A 19447-nucleotide genomic window follows, 5' to 3' on the forward strand; every position below is an offset into this window, starting at 1 on the left:
CCAGGCCCCCAGCCGCAGTATTAAACGGACTTGTTTAATACCGACCAAGCACATATATATTCCCATTCATAAATACCTTTTCAGTCAAAGAATCAAGATAAGTGTACAAAAATATAAATTATGTCCAACTGTTTTGTTCAACAATTTTACTTTTTTTTTTTTTTAAACCCCTCTAGATTTGTTATGATATGTATCTCTCACGAGTAGTTGTCAACAACTCCTTATTTGGAGATTGTCGCGCGTGCTGTGCGATGTGGCGCCGAAGCAGCTTTGACAGTGTAGTGTGAGTTTAGGACCATGAAATTGGTTGTATTGCGCATGCCTAAGTGAGGATTGTGAACGTTCAATCAATGAAAGGGTAAAAGGGACCAGATTTCATAGGAGTCCAAATTGCATGACACTGGGAAAGTGTTTAAGATCAGCCAGCCGGTGTTTTATCAACCCTTTGAGACCGGCCACGTGACGGGCTCTCGATGAATATGAATGGGTAAACTGTCTTAGGTATTTATGAATAAAAAATTTTAACAATTTGTTTTTCATATTCTGTTTACGTTTCAATTCAGCAATGGAGATTCCATCAAGGTTTATCTGCGAGTCCGTCCGCCTGACCAAGACAATGCCATAGACTCAGGCCAGATACTGACCGTTCAGCAACCGGACGTGGTAATCTTGCCATGTAAACCGGAGCCTAAGGTCTACACCTTCGACCATGTGGCTGATATACACACTACACAGGTAGGCATTAGTGTTGTGCAAACCAGACCCGAAACCAACCCAACCCGAAACCAACTTTGGGTCTAGTTTGGTCGGTTTTTCCATCATTTCTGTAGAGTCTGGTCGGTTTCGATTTTGCGTTCGCAGTTTTTCAGGTCGAGTCAGGTCGTTTAAGCACTTTTGGAAAAACCTGAGATGAACCACCAAAAAAAAAAAAAAACGTTTAGAAAGTCATATGATGCAATATTTATTGCAGACTCACTGTGCCTGGTATGACTAAAGCCCTGTCCGCACTGGACTTTTTTTTTGGAAGGTTTTACCGAGACGATGGTAAAATGAGAAATGGTCAAATGTGACCACTGTCCGCACTTGGACTTTCGACACAGGAAAATTTACCCAGACCGCGTGGGAGAAGTAACCGAGCTGTCACAGTGTCAGTAAAATGACTCACCGTACACAGAAAACAAATTGCCGATCACATTTTCAGCCGCCGATACGCACAGTAATATTACACATGCCATTTGCATGCACAACATAATCGTTTACACGATATTATTTCATCTTGACACGCTAAATCTTGACGAAAAGGCCTATAATTCTGACGCATTTTGTGATGCACGTCGTCGAAGCCATGCCGCTGTACGATGTTCCGTGCGGCAGCAGTGCCATCAGTTTTCGTTGGTTCCCATCGCATGCTTACAGAATCGAAGCTATGATGTGGGCAGGAACCAGTGACTACGGCCTACGTACGGTACCGGACCATGATGTTCCGTGCATGACTACAGTAGCGTATCAGGACGAATTTGGATCGTGAAAAATAACATACATCGGTGGAGAAAGAGAATTTCCGCAAATTAATTCTCAGAACGTGATCTCTCTTCTCTGTGTATGTATTTTTGTCCGTTGAAATATATATTTTAACGAGATTTTACCGCTTGCAGCGTGTTTCTACAAAATGTTCGGCCACCGCACGTGCAGTTTCGTGCGGTCTCTGTATGCATAACAGGGCGCTCGGGCCGGATGTACGCTTTCCTGAGCCGCTTTTACCGACTCACACTGTCCGCACTGGACTTATCGTCTCGGGAAAAGTGACCTGGTCAGTTTTCCTGGGCGCGTGGGAAGTTTTCCTGGGCAGCAGTTGGCCAGTAAAAGTAACCGCTGGACTCAGGAAAAGTAACCGAGAGGAAAACGTCCTAGGCTGTCCGCACTGGACTTAAAATGGGAAAAGTACCCATAGTCTCGGTTAGTTTGACCAAAAAAAGTCCAGTGCGGACAGGGCTTAAGTGTGGTTTGCGGTCTATCATCAGGCATCCAACTTTTCCTCGGATCCATTGATTTCCTTGTTTATTACTTCACATGAATGCCATTACAAGTTGAAAAACACTGTACAAAGTCTTGTGTGGCTTGGAATGTCCTCGTTTTTTCCTAAATTCCCAGTTGCATGCCTGCTATCATGCACGGTCTATAACATGCAGGCTCACACAATAGGTCACGTTGTGAGTACCGTACGATATGATTCTTTACTGAGAGGCGACGATTTTAACGCGACGCGGGTAAGTTCAGGCACCAAAAGTAGACACAGTTGCGGGTTTGTTGGGTTTCAGTCTGCAACTCTCTGAAGTAGAAAACAAAGCGACACACATTGTTTGACAGTTCGACAAAAATCTGTGTTTTGCAGGAAGCAGTATTTGCTGCCGTTGGCAGGAGGACAATTGAAAGCTGTGTGGCCGGCTACAATTCCACCATTTTCGCCTAGTAAGTACAAAGTCTGAAGGATCAACAAGTAGCAATATGGATTACATGACACATACTCGGGCTCTCATAAGAGTGTGTGAGTATGTAAACACTGGCAATCGTGGGCTAGGGACAAAAGACTAGGGCACAAACAAAGGGTCCACGAATCACTGATAGTCCACGATTGAAATTCGTGTACAAAACCAACGACAGCTGTTGCTGAAAAGTACAAACAAAGGAATGAGGATTAGGGACAATAGGGGTCCATGATTGCCGGTGTTAACAAAGATGCCTGTGTTTTTTTTATGGTGTAAATGGAGGACACACAGGTGCAACATCGATGAATTGCGGACAAGAACCAAATGGAGGACGACCTCGATTAGAAAATGTGTACAAAACCAATGAGAGCTGTTGCAAAAAAGTTAAGAGTATAAACAAAGAAAAGGGAAGAGGAACAATAGAAAATCCTCGAGTTACACCATAAACAAATGTGGGTATATGTGTTCATCTTTTCAAACCATGGATGAAAAATACCAGAGAACAAAAGAGAACAATATCGTCCGCGATTCCCAGCATACGTCCGCGATTGCATCCATACGTCCGTGGATGAAAAAATACCAGAGAACAAAAGAGAACAATATCGTCCGCGATTCCCAGCATACGTCCGCGATTGGGGTCGTGTACAAAACCTATGGGGGTCTTCCTAAAAAGTTAGAGTACAAACAAAAGAGGGACAATAGGACGTCCATGATCGACGGTGAACACAAGTTTGTGTGAGTTTGTCTTACATTCACTATGTGGACTTGTTAACAAAAGATGTCCACATAATGCAGGTTGTGTTGACGTTATGTGGACTAAGCCGTATCCACATAACGTTTCGTGTAGAACAGGTTTAGAGGCATTTTTAGGTTAGGTTTATCTGTGGCAGAATGAAGAGAAACACTATAGGGAATCATAGAAAAAAATTGGGTTGAAAGAGTTTTCACAGTTTAAGTAAAGTTATTTTTTGTACCGATTTTTCTTAACTACACGAAAACAAAGGAATGTCCACATAGCGTACCCTACCGCTCAGAAATACGTACCCTTTTCGCGATCGATTTACCGCGAAAATTCCTTTGCGAACGGTGCGCTATTTTAAAAGCATAACTTGCCTAGGGTTTTTTTTTCGTTCGCGAAAACAACACAGATTTCGCAAAAGTGCTGCCGCCGCCCATATTCGCGCAAATCCATTCGCGAATGCAGCGTAACAAGTTTTGCGGGTTGTGAAAATGTAAACTACCGATATATATAAAACAAACATGTGTGAGTTTGTGTGTGTATGGAACTGACTACATTCGTGCACTGCTGGGTGCGTGCACAGTGGGTGAAGTATACACAATCAAACTCTTTGTCCTCTGGCTGACAAATGGACCTGTTTGCTAATAAATTCATTTTTTTAAATTTCTTTTGAGTGTAATCAAGTGTAGAACATATGTTTATATTCCTTTCCAATGTTCTGTCACTTCTAGTGGACAGACAGGATCAGGCAAGACGTTCACAATGATGGGTAAGTCAATTCTTTCTGAATAACTAACGACTTTTCATTAAAACCTTTTTTTTTGACAAAACGGTTTTTCAACCCTTTTACTTTCAACCGTCCTCCAGTAATTTGTGCAGATTTTGTTTAGAAAGCGAACTACTCTAACCTCAGTTCTGGTTGCTGGATAAATTTTCATTGGCAGACTAAGCTTCATCTCTCCAATCCATTCCAGTAGATTTGAAGAAAATGATATTACATGTACTTGCTATGAACAGACCACTCCAGGTTTGACCACAAGCCCTGCCCAACTTTACTCTTCTAAGCAAAAGGAAATATTTTTGCCTAACGTGACTTTACGTTTAGAAAATAGTATTCTTAATAAGGTTTCTTGTACCAGGTTCTTAGGACTGGAAACGGACAAAAACATGCTTTGGAAGGAACAAATCTCTTCAATATGTAATAAGATTTCCAAAGTTAACTACATCCTTAATAGAACTAAGAATTTTTTGAGGATTAAAGACAGTTTGTCTATTTATAATACATTGGTTAATTCTTATTTAAATTATGGAGTCTTGGCTTGGGGTGGCATGTATAAGGTTTATCCTTCTTTTTTTAGTAGACTTGTAACACTACAAAAGAAATGTATAAGAAATGCCTGTCATGCTAAATACAATGCGCATACCACTCCACTTTGTAATAAATTTAGAATTCTTAAGTTTGGTGATGTATTTAATGTACACATTGTTACTCATTATTACGATTACTTTCATAAACTACTTCCTGAGAATTTAAGCCATCAGTCTTTTTTCCCACTAAACCAGGACTTGCACCATTATTCTACAAGACAAAGTAATTGTATTCATTGTAGTAGTACATTTAGACTGGACATAACATCAGCTAATTACCGTAATATTTTGCCTCGAATTGTTAATGGGCTTCCTGATCAACTTAGACTTCTTCTGATCAGTTCATCCAAAAAGCTTTTTGTTAAACACCTCAAGGAATTCTATTTAAATAAGTACAATGATTTTGTTTGTACAAATCTTAACTGCTACTCGTGCCTACATTCAGCAAGACGTTAATTCCTTTTTTCCCTATTTTTTTCTCCTTTATGTATACGACTTTTATGTTTTTGTATGTGCTCACTTTATGTTTGAACTTACTACATTTATAAACTCTACCTGGGATCTCATTGTTTGCATTATTCCAAATACATGTAGTTTACTTTGACCGCAGTCTCGGGTGCTCCACTACAGAAGGCCAGTCCTTCTCTGGATGCCACCCCCATTCATGCTGTATTGTTCTGCTTTTTCTATTTTGATACACTTGTTTTGATCATTAATCTTTATTCATTGTATGTTTGAAGTATGAATGGAAATAAAACAAACAAACAAACTTTGGTTTTTGTACAATTTGCTTTTGACCGGGATTGACCAAGCTATCATGGTCACCTTTAAAGTCCACTGTAACTTTTGTTACATTTTTAATAGGCACTTTGACGTGAACGAAAGAGTCCCACAACTTAATGCATTGGTTTCAACTGTCAAACTTCGAACACTGTAACGTAGTCTGTTTGAACATATGAATACAATATATACATACATATACCCTAAAATTGTGGTAACTTTCGTTATGGTAACTTACGTTACAGTTTGTCGGCCCATCTTTGGTACAAGTTTAATAATTTAAGAAACTAATAATCAATCAAAAAACTCCTTGGCCTAGAATATATGTCAAACCTTTTTCTCTGTCTTACAATCAAAACCTCACACACTTGCATTTTGCATGTGAAAACAAGGTGCCAAAATGAATACCTAAAACCATACGTTTAGGCCAAATACCAGTTTGACAACAAAAAAAAAAATGCTTAAAACCATATTCCACCTCACTGGCACATCATTCCAATTAAATGAAAGGTCTTGTTGTCCACTTTAATTAGTTACCACGTTTTGGGCTATGGTGCCTAATTCTTTTAGCCTAACTGCCCTGAATCCTTCAAAATCCTCTCTGCCAAAGTGAAGGAATTTGGAGGATTGAGGTTGCATGGGAAAAGTGCATTACTGATTTTGTAGAATACACTTTGTCAAGGTCTTGGGCCGGAACTTGTGTTGTTTTTGCTCAGCAATGCATAAATATAGGCCTGGATTATGCTTGAAATCCTCCGTACTGCTCCAGGATATCACTGGCCAAGCCTCAACATATTGATTGTCACTGCCGCAGGATTTTGCAGGATTCAGGCAGTGGTCACCCCTCCATGGACCACATTCAAAAAATAACGGAGGAATTTGCAGGATTGAGGCTACATCCTAGCAAATATAGGGAGTTACGTTAAATTAAGATTTCATAAACTTTCTATTTTTCAGCCATGTCCACATTCTCACGGAATTGGCCTTTTCCAAACTTTGTGGTGACATTGACTGATGCGCACTGTTTAATAGACTGAGAGGAAGAGTTCATTCATTTGAAAACAAACTAAATATTGACTTGTATCTGACAAATATTCTTTGTCTGTTCATTCTCAGGACCTGATGAGGCTGATAATTTCCACCATGAACTGAGAGGTGTCATCCCTAGAAGCTTTGAGTACCTGTTCAGTCTCGTCAACCGAGAGCGTGAAAAGGTACCGATATCACATGGTTTATCCTGACAAGGCATTTCCCTCAATTCTTAACGGGCAATACCAGCGTTATGCAATGTCTGTGACAGAAGCATTTAGGAGCTCCCAGAATAAACCAGAAAATATATATTTTAAACTTATACGTGTACATCCATCATCTGGTGATGGTGGTGGAGATTACAGTTTTGGATCATTTCTCTGAATCATTATTTAGATAACATGGTTAAAGGGAAGATACAACATTTGCAAACATCAAAAACCGAAATGATCAAATTGTCACGAAATATCTTACTGGATTGTTAGGGAATGACAGTCTAAAGCATCCTGTAAAGTTTGGCTCGTGGTGTGCTGACATTTTCAAGAAAAACTGTATTTTTCCAACGCTGGTCGGCCGACCAGCGTTGGAGAAAACTGGCTTTTTTCAAAAAGTGCTCTTACTATTTTATATTTAGTTCCTCTGCATTTTCTTTGCAATTGATTACACACCTGTGAAGACTACAACCCTGCTAGACTGATTCTCTGATCTTACAATTCCCACAAAACTATAAATTACTCCGTTTCATCTTAAGTGGGGTCAGGGAACCAGACTACAAGAATATGATTGGTTTTCTTGGTTTTTCCAGCATCTACGAACCCAAAACGTAAAACAAGTCATGGTAACAATATTTGCTATAACATACTAATCCTCCAAATCCATTTATTTCTGAAAATTGCAGCAGAAGCAAATGTTGTACATTCCCTTTAAGTGGCTCTGTCATGGATATTACACTTCCTTTCGTAACGCTGGAATCTCCCTAATACAAAGTTACTTTTGCATGTACAATGTACCATCAGTTAACCCATACATGTATGGGTACTTACGGGGTACGGAGAACTAGGAACAACTGTAGGGTCAGTGGTACCCCGCAAGTTGGTCTTTAGAAATCTTGATACCCCACAGCAGAAAAGCCATAGGGTAAGGGATTCCAATAGAAACAAAGGAGAATAATACAATAGGGTTCCCAATTCCCAAAGTCCCCAATTTGGCGATCGTGTACAAAACATATGGGAGGTATTCCTAAAAAGTACAAACACAAGAGGGACAATAGGGGGTCCCCGATTGCAGGCAAATGCACACTTGTGTGTACACGTGGGAGTAAACTGAGAAATGTATGCATAATTCAAAATAAAGTCAAATATTAAACATGAAGGTCACCGCCCTGTTTGCACCACTGATCTCTATATAAAGACTGGATAGCGGATAAAGAGCCGCACAATGAATGAATTGATGCCATATTGGTGAGACCAGTGAGACCGGCTGGTGATCTACAAAGGACAAGTTGCTGTCTTTATGGGCATCATGATTACTTTTGTAACTTTGGGGTTCACTTGACTTATATTTTGACCACTACCACTGACCACGGTTTACAATTTCTCTAACGTCGTGGTTTACTTTTTTTAATGCCGCAGTTCACTTTTTCGGTGTTTTGGAAATAATAATCACTACGGAAATTTGTCCTGTTTACAACATCATAATACGTGTACGTGACAAAAAGGCGCGTCAACTCTTGATACAGCGCGCGCTGTATATACGCGTAGAACGTTCGTAATGTACGTGGCCATCTTCGTGAGACTGGGGGCGAATTGGTCAATATGCAAAGTCTACTGTGTGACTGGTGTATGGATATCCGCTATCCAGTCTTTATATAGAGATCAGTGGTTCGCACATGTAACCTCTTTAAATATTTGGTGTGTGACTGCAGCAAGGGGAGAGATTTGAGTTCCTGTGTCGGGTGTCGTTCTTGGAGATCTACAACGAGCAAGTCTTTGATCTGTTGGACTCTGCCTCCTCCGGCCTTCAGCTGAGGGAGAACTTCAAGCGAGGTGTCTTTGTGGATGGACTCATCGAACAGGTGGTCAGCAATCCCAGTGATGCATTCCAGGTACGGTGTCACCTCAGATATCTGTCTAAGTATCTAGGCTTGGAAGCAAAATTGTCAAATGACAGCAAGTATTTAGAGGGTCCACGCGATGAATTTTTTCTTAGGAACACATTTTGTGCAACTTTCTACTCCTCTTTAATGATTCAGAGAAATGTGACCTGTCACCACAGAATGAGCATAAAGTTGGAAATTGCCATTTTGCAGAACAGTGGGGCAAAGCCAACATTTGAAGGGGTCGTCATTTTTTGTTTTCAAGTCAACCCCATTGTGCATGTCCTGTTCTACCTTTCTCGATTGTTTTTGTTCGATCAAACATAGTATGTTTTACAGGATATTTACAATGTAAAAGCAATTTTCTCAAAATTCACTTTTTACAAGTAAATTGAGTTGGCAGCTTATATTTCCATTACTGAACTCAGTTCCCCCATATAATAATTAACCATAAGAAAGCTCATTTTCTGCAGAATCCAGATATACTAATGTCTCAATTCCTAAAATGTTCGACTTGATGCTCATTTTGAGATGACAGGTCACATATGATCCAAAACTCCTAGTCTGTAATCTCCTGTACCATTACTACACAGCCATATGGTTGCGAAGGCAAAGCATGGCCCGTTGATAAGCAAAGTTAATCAGATTACAGTAAACTCCGGCTAAGACGGCACTCTGGGGACCAGAGAATTTGTGACGACTTACGCGAATGTGGGTTTTTGCTGCAAGTCGTCATTTTGCCGACTTACACAAATACACAAATTGAATCACGGAGTGAAAAAAATAGATTGAATTAATGGCTTGTGTGCATCTGTATCTGGATCACGCAAACAAGATTCATGGCTAAAATTCAAAGGCTTTGATTTACCCTGGTAAATTAATTTTCAAAGAAATTAATTTTCAAAGATTTCGCCCGCCAACGTGAACTGTATGCATGTAGTTTCATTCAAAATGAAGTGTTCGGTAACCTTTAGAAATCGCCATTTTCCAACCATACGGCTGCACATATGTAGATGATGGATATATAAGATTTGAAAAATACATTTTTTCAGGTTTATTTACTGAGCTCTTAAATGCTGTGTCATAAGACAGCACATAGTGCTGGACTTGCCCATATACATGTACTGAATAGGGTAAATAATTAAAGCTTGCTTGTTACAAATTGTGGTTGTATGTTAAAGGGAATGTACATCATTGGTTTTTGATGTAATTTTCAGAAATGAACTATTTGAGGGGTTAGTATACATAGATGAAATATTGTTACACTGACATTTTTGAAGTTTTGTGTTTGAAAAGGTTGGAAAAACCAAGAAAAACAAAAATGTTTAAGTAGTCTGGTTCCCTGACTCCACAAAAGATAAAATGGATCAATTTATAGATGATGGAAAATTGTAAGACACGGGAACCAGTCTAGCTGGCCTGCACCCGTTCATGAAATATGTAACCAATAGCAAACAAAATTTGGACTGAAAAAATGGTTAATTTGGAGCAGTAGTTGAAAAATAGTTAGGTTTTTCCAACGCTGGTCGGCCGACCACCGTTGAAAATGTATACAAAAATACCATTTTCTTGAAAGTGACTTCACGCCAGGTGCCATAATTTTACAAAAAGCTTGAGACTATCATTTACCAACATTCTAGTAAGGTATTTCGTAAAAACTTGGTAGTTTTATTTTTTGATGTTTGCAAATGTATATTCCCTTTAAACACTTGTTGTGGTATAAATTCTAAGGAATACATGGTTTTTGTTGTTTTTTAACTTCCAGGTCTTGTCAACGGGCTGGTTGAACCGAAGGGTGGCTTCTACGTCCATGAATAGGGAAAGTAGCCGCAGTCACGCCGTCTTCACATTCACAATACAAACAAAGGTAAGTTGAGTCGCTGCGACTCATGCTGTTTGTAAATGGCCAGCGTACGGTACAATGAAATACCACTGACTGCCATTCCTCCAGCATTGGATTTGAAGCAGCCAGCTGACCCTATCAAGTGCGTACAATGGTGGGGTTATCAAGACATCTGTGGCAATTATCAGGAGGTTGTTGGCTTGCTTCCTACTTGAAAAATCTTAAAAGGTTTCAAATCCCACCCGAACCCCCCCCCCCCCAGAATTCCCCCAATTGTTTATTTCTACTAATATTTTGGAGACCTGGGTCCAGTATCATGGCTCTGCTTACCATAAGCGAAAAATCCCTGCTTACTGTGGCAGAAAATCTGTGCTTATGGTTAAGCCTATTTCATGGGTTAGCGAGGAATTTTGGCTTATGCACATCCTGTAACTAAGGATTCTGTGCTTGCGTGGTTAGCACAAAATGTTTCTGCTAGTGCTGTTAGCACAGAATGGTGATCGTAAGCGTGGAATTCGGTGGTTAGCAGCGCCATGAAATTGGGCCCTGCTAATAGGGTTAAGTTGGTTGTTAACCTGTTACATTGCAGCCAAGAGCCTCCTTACGAATGATTATGTCACAAGATTTTCTTTACAAAGAAGTTGATTTGAGCAGGGTTTGAACCTGCAACCTTCGGATGGCTGTTCTGGTGCTCTGCCAACTGAGCGATCCTGTCCTATGTGCCTTCACTGTACATAGGGCTGCATAGCTTCCTTGGTAGAGCACCAAAACGACAATCAATTCTTTGTTCAAGATTGAGTATTTTGGAGATTTTGCGGAATTGCCTCAATTTTGTAAAATTGGTGTCAAACGTCCGCAAGACATCACTCTCCAACTCATCAAGGCTTAGCACACACACAACATAAGATTGATTATAAAATAAGTAGGGTTCATCTGGTATAGGGCTCATTCAATGACTGCCATCTCTGTAGGAGAACTGCAACTGCATATTTTATGCAATCAAGCACGCATTGCTCAGTGTTAAAAATGTTCCAAACACGCGCGCTTGTTGCCCGAAATGTGTTCGAAATACGACGCAGCCGATGCCCGTTATGCAAGTTGATGCTCAAAATGCCAAAGCATGATGGTCTGTACTAAATGACGTCATTTGAACGAGACCCATTATTCTTACTAAAAATGTTGAATGTTATGATTTCGTTTAAATACTTGCACTTTATAGGAGAAGAAAGCTGGGGTATCCAACATCCGAGTCTCCCAGCTGAATCTGGTGGATTTGGCCGGTAGCGAGCGTCAGAAGGACACCAAGACGTCGGGCATACGACTCAAGGAGGCCGGCAGCATCAACAAATCCCTGCTGACTCTGGGTCATGTCATCACCGCGCTGGTGGACATTGGCCACGGGAAGACACGACATGTGCCGTACAGAGACTCCAAACTCAGCTTCCTGCTCAGGGTGGGTGTATGTTTAATGCTAGGGTCACACATTCCCGAATTAGTTGCGGATGCAACCAGAATAAGCCAAGAATTGAAATTGGTTCCCGAATCACCCCGACAATTTTGAACATGTTCAAATTTGTCGGGGTGCTTCCCGATCTTTCAGGGTCTTTCACTGAACTAACAGAATCATCCCGAGGCAGCCAAGAACCATCCAAGATTTACTCAAGAATTGCTTTTCTTGGTGATTCGGCTTTAAAATCGGGAATGTGTGAACCTAGCATAAAGGCATAATAGGATCATTTGCATTTGTTCCAAAAGTAACCAACCAAATTATTATCAAAAAGTTCACTTGGATTAAAACCTCCTGCTGTTTTGAACAGTCACAGACAGTAAATAAATTCAATCTTCTTCCCCTGCCATGCCTTGTACACTGGCTAGTCACCAACAGTCAGATCATATTTCAAACAAGCACTGTGACCAGTCAAATTCAGTCAACAGACAAACGCAGGCAAGAATTTGACACAGCTGGCTTATCAATCACCTACAGTCAAAGCATAGCCGCATCAAGTTACATAAAACAGTCATAGCCAGTCAATCCTGCTTTATGGACCAACAAAATTTCCAAAAATGTGTCACTTGACGTCTTTGGAAATGACATTCTTTTATTGTTTTCTTCAACATGACAGCATGCCAGAAGGAATAATTTTACTGGGATTTTAGTGCCATTACTATCTTTAAACCTAGTAAGCTTTTCAACAATGATTTTGTCGGTTACTTTTTGGATAGCTGCAAATGATCCTATATGCCTTCAAGATGTGGACGGCTGCTCCACATACATCAGTGCAAGGACAAAACACAGTATGAGAACATTTCCAAAAGAAAGGAAACAAAAAGCGTTTCCACAAACAATGTTTCCGAGCCAAAACTTTTGAATTTTTGTTTTTATAATATTGTTGCGTTCCCGCAAATTGCGTAGTTTACTTCTTTCCACACCAATCCATTCCACTCCGTGCACAGCGTAATGCTTGCAGCGATCCTGTGTGCCCTCACACAGCGCGAAGCTTACCACGAAGTCTTAGACACACGTATAAGTGTGCAGCACACTGTACAGTACGCTATTGTATAGCGCGCAATGCGTGTAGCACTCACTGCTATTGAACATGTACCGCCATGGGACATGTACTTAGGACTTGGCCATTTTCCGTCCACCTTTCCCCGGAGTCGATGCGAATTCCCCTCACACACCTTACCTCGCATCCGACCCACATTGACCCCGAGCATTTAGCGAATGTGGCTCGCTAAAACCTACCCGTGTATTCACCCCTTAGTGACCCCGTACACCCCAGCGAGTGTGTCCCGCTAACCCACTGGCCGAGAACTACGGTAGCTAGAGGTCGGGTTACGTCCTTCATCTCATAGTTTTACTCCATAGCATTAGTGTGTAGATTCTTACCTAGTCTAGAGACTAAGTCTTGTACACAAACCTATGTACCGAGAAGTTATTCCCTTTCCCTTTTCCTTGAGGATCAGTTCCCCGTAAGGCACCCACGAGTGATCGTACTTCGCCCGCTAACCACTGCTCTCGGACTTTCTTCCACTAGAATGTCCAAGTCAGTCGTGTACAAATCTCCCATAGAGAACTTTCCCCGTGCCTTTGTACACGGATGCATTATTCATAACTACTAGAATCCAATGCTCCCATTGGCTAAGACGCGCCCCCAAAAGTCTATATAAAGCGCGCAGAAATAGTAATTCTGGTCATTGTTGTACTGGGCTCTTCCCCAGTAGGTTCCTGAGCTCTGACCTACACAGAGCTCCCGCACGTATGATGCGTTAGATTGTTGCTCTGGGCTCTGACCCCGACAGAGTTCCTGACATGTACACATGTACGCCTTAACTTTACATTGTATATAGTGCGCCCTCTATTGACCTGAGATGTAAATAATCACGAATAAAGTACTAGAGTGTGTGTGTAAGATATTTGTATCTGACTCTTTATTTGATAATGTCTCTCAACCCAGAGAGACGTTACACTGGTGGCAAGCGCTGGGATACGAACTTACACACACCATCGAACTATACCATGACTTTTAATTAAGTCACTCCATGTACCCCTCCACTGAACGGATCTCCCAGCTTTAGACTCTGACTTTCTGCACGGTCAATATCAGCAGCCAACATGCCTGCCAAGCGAAAATCTCGCAGGTTACAGTCGTTGTATGATGATGATGACACCAACCTGTATTCAAGTCTACAGGCAGAGAGTGCAGAACTCCAAGAACTTAAAAAACAGTTCGAACTTTTCAAGCTTCGTTCAGTGGAGGCGGAGAAAGAGCTGAAACAACTCCGAGCAACTGCTGCATTACACAGCCCATCAACGGCTGAGCAGACAGATGCCAATGTTTCAGCGAAATCGCCCAAGGACTCACAGCCAGTGATGTCCGCTCCCAGTACTGCCCCTTCCACCGTTCCAAAAGCTGACGCCCCTAAACCAACAGAAGCAGAGCAAGCAGAGCCCCGTCCTCTCCGAACCCAGCCGAGTCATAAGCTGGATGTTCCTCTCCCTCGCCAAGGAGAATTCGACGGCACGAAGTCATGGGAAGGCTTCGTCCGACCTCTGATGGGTCTCGCCGAGGCTTGCGGCTGGTCCGAGGAAGAAAAGCGCTTCCGACTTGTCAGCAGTCTACGTGGAAAGGCGGCCGAGTACGTGTACCAGCAACTGGATCCCGAAGCAATCAAGTCGTCCGACACCCTGGTGAAGGAGCTTGGTAAACGATTTGGCGAACGACAATTGCCAAATTACTACATCGCTCAGCTAGAAGCGAGGAGACATCAGCCGAAGGAGAAGCTGGCGGAGTTTGTAGCCGACATTCGCCGCCTCGTCTTCCGTGGCTACCCTACGGCAGATCCAGTTACCAGAGAGAGCATCGCCCTTCGCCATTTTCTGAAGGGCCTCCCCGACCAACAGATGGCAGTTTCCGTTGGCATGACGAATCCCAAGTCCCTTGAGGAGGCAACAACGGCGGTGGAAAACTTCCTGAGCCTCCGTGACACCACAAGCTTGGGAAAATCACATCGTGTGAACACCGTACAGGCAGCATCTGAGGCTGATCCCGGGTTCGTCAACCAAAAGCAGTTTAAACAGTTCCAAGACAACCTCGACCGACGGTTAAACGGAATTGTCAAACTGATCAAAGATAAGCCCGCCTACAAGCAGAAATCCGCCAAGCCTGCTGAAGCCAAGAAACAGCAGATGGATGTTACTTGTTTCAAATGTGGCAAGCCCGGCCACTTTGCAAACAAGTGCCCCGACTTAGCGGCCAAGGAGGTCGTCGTCATACAGACGGAAAACTAACGCGGACCGTGCCGTCCGGCCTGGCACCGGTCCGTCCCAATGAACAGAACACTATCCGAATGGGTAGACAGCAATTTCAAGGCATGTCTGCATTTTTGCGAGTGCAGATATGCGACCAAGACAGCGAACTTTTAGTCGACACCGGAGCGGCGGTGACCATCATTTCTTCAGCACTTTTCAGCCAGATCCCTGCTGAAAAACGCCCTGAACTCAAACCCCCGTGCAAAAGCACAAAATTAGAAACTGCAAACAAGGAACTCATTGACATTGAAGGTGTTGCCACAATCGACATGATGATTGGTGAACAGCACTTCCATTGGGATGCATTTGTCGCCCCCATCAGCGATGAAGGAATCCTTGGCTATGACTTTCTATACCACTATGATTGCATATTGGAGGCACGCAACGGCATACGAATTGCCGGTAAATGGGTTCAGTGGACAGTCCAAGGAGCCCCTCCCCGTGTAGTTAAGATCGCACTGAAGCAGAACACTACAATTCCAGCATGCAGCGAGTGGGTAGCAGAGGGCATAGCTGATCATCACAAACTGAGTTCCATGTATGCAGTCGTTGAACCTGCCAACCTTCGTCACAATGTTGTGGTTGGCAGTTCACTCATTGATCCCCGCCGAGAAGACATCGGCATACCTGTCCGACTTGTGAACACTTCACCCGAGAACATTGAACTTCAGGCAGGTACAACGCTTGGATATCTGCATGAAGTTGATGCGGTTGAACTCATAGCCGAGCAGGAAAACTGTGAAACCGATCACCTCTATCGAGTAATGCGAGTGTGCAGAGAGCATGCCCGCCCAACGTCATACGCAGTCAACCCAGTCAGTCCCGCCGTCCCCGACACCCCAAATCCTTCTGACAAGTGGTCAGAAAACCTACAGAAACTGTACGAGAGGAGTTGTGAAAACCTGTCCCCACACCAGCAGGAAGCATTGTGTGAACTTTTGGCTAGCCACGAGAACACTTTTGCCAAATCCGCGGAGGATTTGGGAAAAACGTCAATAGTGCAGCACACTATTGACACCGGCGACGCACGCCCCATACGACAGCCTCCCCGCCGTCCCCCCAAGGCATTTCAGGGCGAGGAAGAGAAAGTTCTCGAAAGCCAACTCAAGGCGGGTGTGATCCGCGAGTCAACATCCCCCTGGGCATCACCAATGGTTTTTGTCAGGAAAAAGGACAGCACAACTCGTCCGTGTGTCGACTATCGTAAGCTGAACGATGTTACGCGCCGTGACGCGTATCCCCTACCCCGTGTTGATGACTGCCTAGATTGCCTGAGTGGGGCAAAAATCTTCAGCACCCTCGATCTGCAGTCGGGCTACTGGCAGATTGAAGTGAAGAAGGAAGACCGCCCCAAAACCGCGTTCGTAACCCGAAGTGGACTGTACGAGTACGTGACCATGCCTTTTGGGTTATGCAACGCACCCAGTACCTTTGAGCGCTGTATGGAGCTAGTACTCAAAGGTTTGCAATGGCGAACTCTGCTGATATATCTAGACGATATCATCATCCTGTCATCAACATTTTCCGAGCATATTGAGCGTCTTGGTGAAGTCCTACGCCGACTAGGAAACGCTGGACTGAAGCTGAAACCGAGCAAGTGTGAACTCTTCCAGACGGAAGTTCTGTTCCTCGGTCACATCATCACACCAGATGGTGTCAAACCAGACCCTAGTAAAGTTTCTGCTGTGCAGAACTGGCCCACCCCCAAGAACATAACTGAAGTACGCTCTTTCCTGGGACTATGTTCTTACTACCGTAGGTTCATGGCCCAATTCGCCACGATAGCCAGCCCCTTACATCGTCTGTTAGAGGCCGGACAGACGTTTAAGTGGACTCATGACTGTCAAGCGGCTTTTGAGAAATTAAAGGCCGCCCTCACCGGCAACGAAGTCATGTCATACCCCAATGATGATGGGTTATTCATCATTGATACCGATGCTTCAGATAGTGGCATCGGTGCTACTCTATCGCAACTCCAGTGGTGTGATCGGACCCAGAGGGAGGAAGAACGGCCGATAGCATATGCTAGTCGGTCGATGACAAAGCCGTAGCGTCGCTACTGCACTACGAGGAGAGAACTCCTCGCAATTGTCACCTTCCTTCAGTACTTCCGACACTACCTACTGGGCAAACAGTTCCTCATCAGAACTGACCACAGCGCTCTTCGATGGGTCATGTCTTTTCGTGAGCCTGTCGATCAGATGGCAAGATGGCTTCAAATCTTGTCTCAGTTCGACTTCAAAATCGAACATCGACCAGGGAGGAAACATGGCAACGCAGATGCCCTCTCTAGGGTGCCATGTGACCCTGACGATTGTCCGTGCTACGACGGAACGACCATACTCGCTGAACTCCCCTGCGGCGGTTGCGAGAAGTGCAAAGCCAAAAGCGAGCTGTGGTCCGATTTTTCGAAAGTCGACGATGTGGTCCCCCTTTCGACCAGACGAGTAAACGCTACCTCCGCTGAAGTTCAATTCCCAAAGAGAACTTCAGCTGCTGACGATCAGCCCTCGAGCAATGACGTCAACCCTCAGGCCAAACCCGTATCCCCACGGACAGTCCTCGTACTGATGGCAACGTTGGTAACCCTCCTACTGGTTCCTGTGTGTAGCATTGGTAAACTTATTTGGCGCTCGTGCAGTGAGTTTACCTGCAGCGACTTTGACGATGGACAGTTCAAAGGTCGTTTTTCGCACACAGCCACGCCTACTGGAGAAACTCCCGGGCAAGCCAATTTGCCCACAGCCATTCGGGTAGTACGGCCGAACAACCGAACTAAACCTGCTACAAAATCCTCTGATTCAGCTGGAAGAGAGATGAACTGCAACGCGCCCTGCATCCCGCAAAAGGATGCCGATGCCGGTTCAAGTGCCGGGCAGCAACTTGCAGAACAATCGAGTCCAACCGGACAGCAAGACGACCAAGATGGTGAGGTCACGAGTGATCGTGCCCCTCCTAGCGCCCCCGCCGGTCCCAGCGCCGGACGAGCCACATCTTGGGTCGGTGGCTACACGACAGAGGAAATAGCTAATCTGCAGAGAGCAGATCCAGACCTGAAGATCATCATTGAGTTGATGACCAAATCACCTGAGAGACCAAGCAGAGACCAGATAGCACGCGAAAGTCCCACCACTAGGAACTTGTGGTTGCTATGGCAACAGCTGGTGCTAAAAGACGGTGTTCTTTTTAAAAGATGGGTAACTCCTGACCAGACCCAATCTTACCTGCAACTTGTGATTCCTCAAGCACTGCAGAGTGCCGTTCTTCAAGCTGCACACGACGCCGTCACCTCTGCTCACCTCGGGGTGAAGAAAACTGCTCAGAAGATCAAATGCCAGTTTTACTGGTACAGGCTTAAGGAAACAGTTCGTGACTGGGTCCGCAAGTGTGCTAAGTGTGGTGCCCGCAAAAGGCCACACACAACCCCCAGGGCACACCTCGAGGATTATCGAGTCGGAGCACCGATGGACAGACTAGTCACGGACATCCTTGGTCCATTCCCTATCAGTGACAATGGGAACAAATACATCCTTTTAGTCGGTGACCAATTCACAAAGTGGATGGAGGCTTATCCGATTCCCGACCAAAAGGCAGAGACGGTGGCTCATAAAATCGTCTACGAATATATTTCCCGTTTTGGCCCACCCCTTGACATTCACTCCGACCAAGGCCGAACTTATGAGTCTCATCTCATGCAACAAGTTTGTAAGCTGTTGGAGATCCACAAGACTCGAACTTCCCCATACCATCCATCCGCCAATGGACAGGCGGAGAGATTCAATCAAGTTCTGGTTGACATGATCGCAGTGTATGTTGACAGTGACCAACGCAATTGGGACATCCACCTCCCACTTCTAACTTCAGCGTACAGAAGTTGCCAGCATGAATCTACAGGTTACTCGCCTAATATGCTGATGTTAGGTCGAGAAACCCATCTACCAATTGCGCTTGTACTCGGTGGCCCCAACACAGAGGACCAACCTCAAGATGAATGCGAGTATGTTGCATCCGTGAGGAAACGGATGGAAACCGTCCATCATCTGGTTCGCCAACATCTTGGTAAATCCGCTGAAAGACAGAGGAAAGACCACGATCCCCGAGTTTCCCAAAGAAACTATCAAATTGGTGACTTGGTGTACATGCGAGACAGCACAAAAACCCCTGGGTTATCTCCCAAGCTAAAACGAGCTAAATGGGCAGGCCCCTGCGTCATTCTCAGCACATTGAGTGATCTTCTGTTTGAAGTCCGGTTCAAGCAACGGGGAAGAACAAAAATTCTTCACCATGACCGACT

At 43.9% G+C, this 19447-nt stretch overlaps 1 protein-coding gene across 1 annotated transcript in view; it reads left to right on the plus strand.

Annotated features, from left to right (window-relative positions):
* Positions 1 to 19447, plus strand: part of LOC119745557 (kinesin-like protein KIF15) — a 43478-nt gene that overhangs the window by 2327 nt on the left and 21704 nt on the right. Inside the window, exons 3-9 of the mRNA XM_038221984.1 lie at positions 564 to 735; positions 2393 to 2469; positions 3957 to 3994; positions 6490 to 6587; positions 8327 to 8506; positions 10263 to 10364; positions 11560 to 11793. Coding sequence (XP_038077912.1) covers positions 564 to 735; positions 2393 to 2469; positions 3957 to 3994; positions 6490 to 6587; positions 8327 to 8506; positions 10263 to 10364; positions 11560 to 11793 — 901 coding nt within the window. The remainder of the gene's footprint in view (positions 1 to 563; positions 736 to 2392; positions 2470 to 3956; positions 3995 to 6489; positions 6588 to 8326; positions 8507 to 10262; positions 10365 to 11559; positions 11794 to 19447) is intronic.

Source organism: Patiria miniata, unplaced genomic scaffold, assembly GCF_015706575.1.
Source record: "Patiria miniata isolate m_02_andy unplaced genomic scaffold, ASM1570657v1 HiC_scaffold_12, whole genome shotgun sequence".
Classification (NCBI taxonomy): Eukaryota; Metazoa; Echinodermata; class Asteroidea; order Valvatida; family Asterinidae; genus Patiria; species Patiria miniata.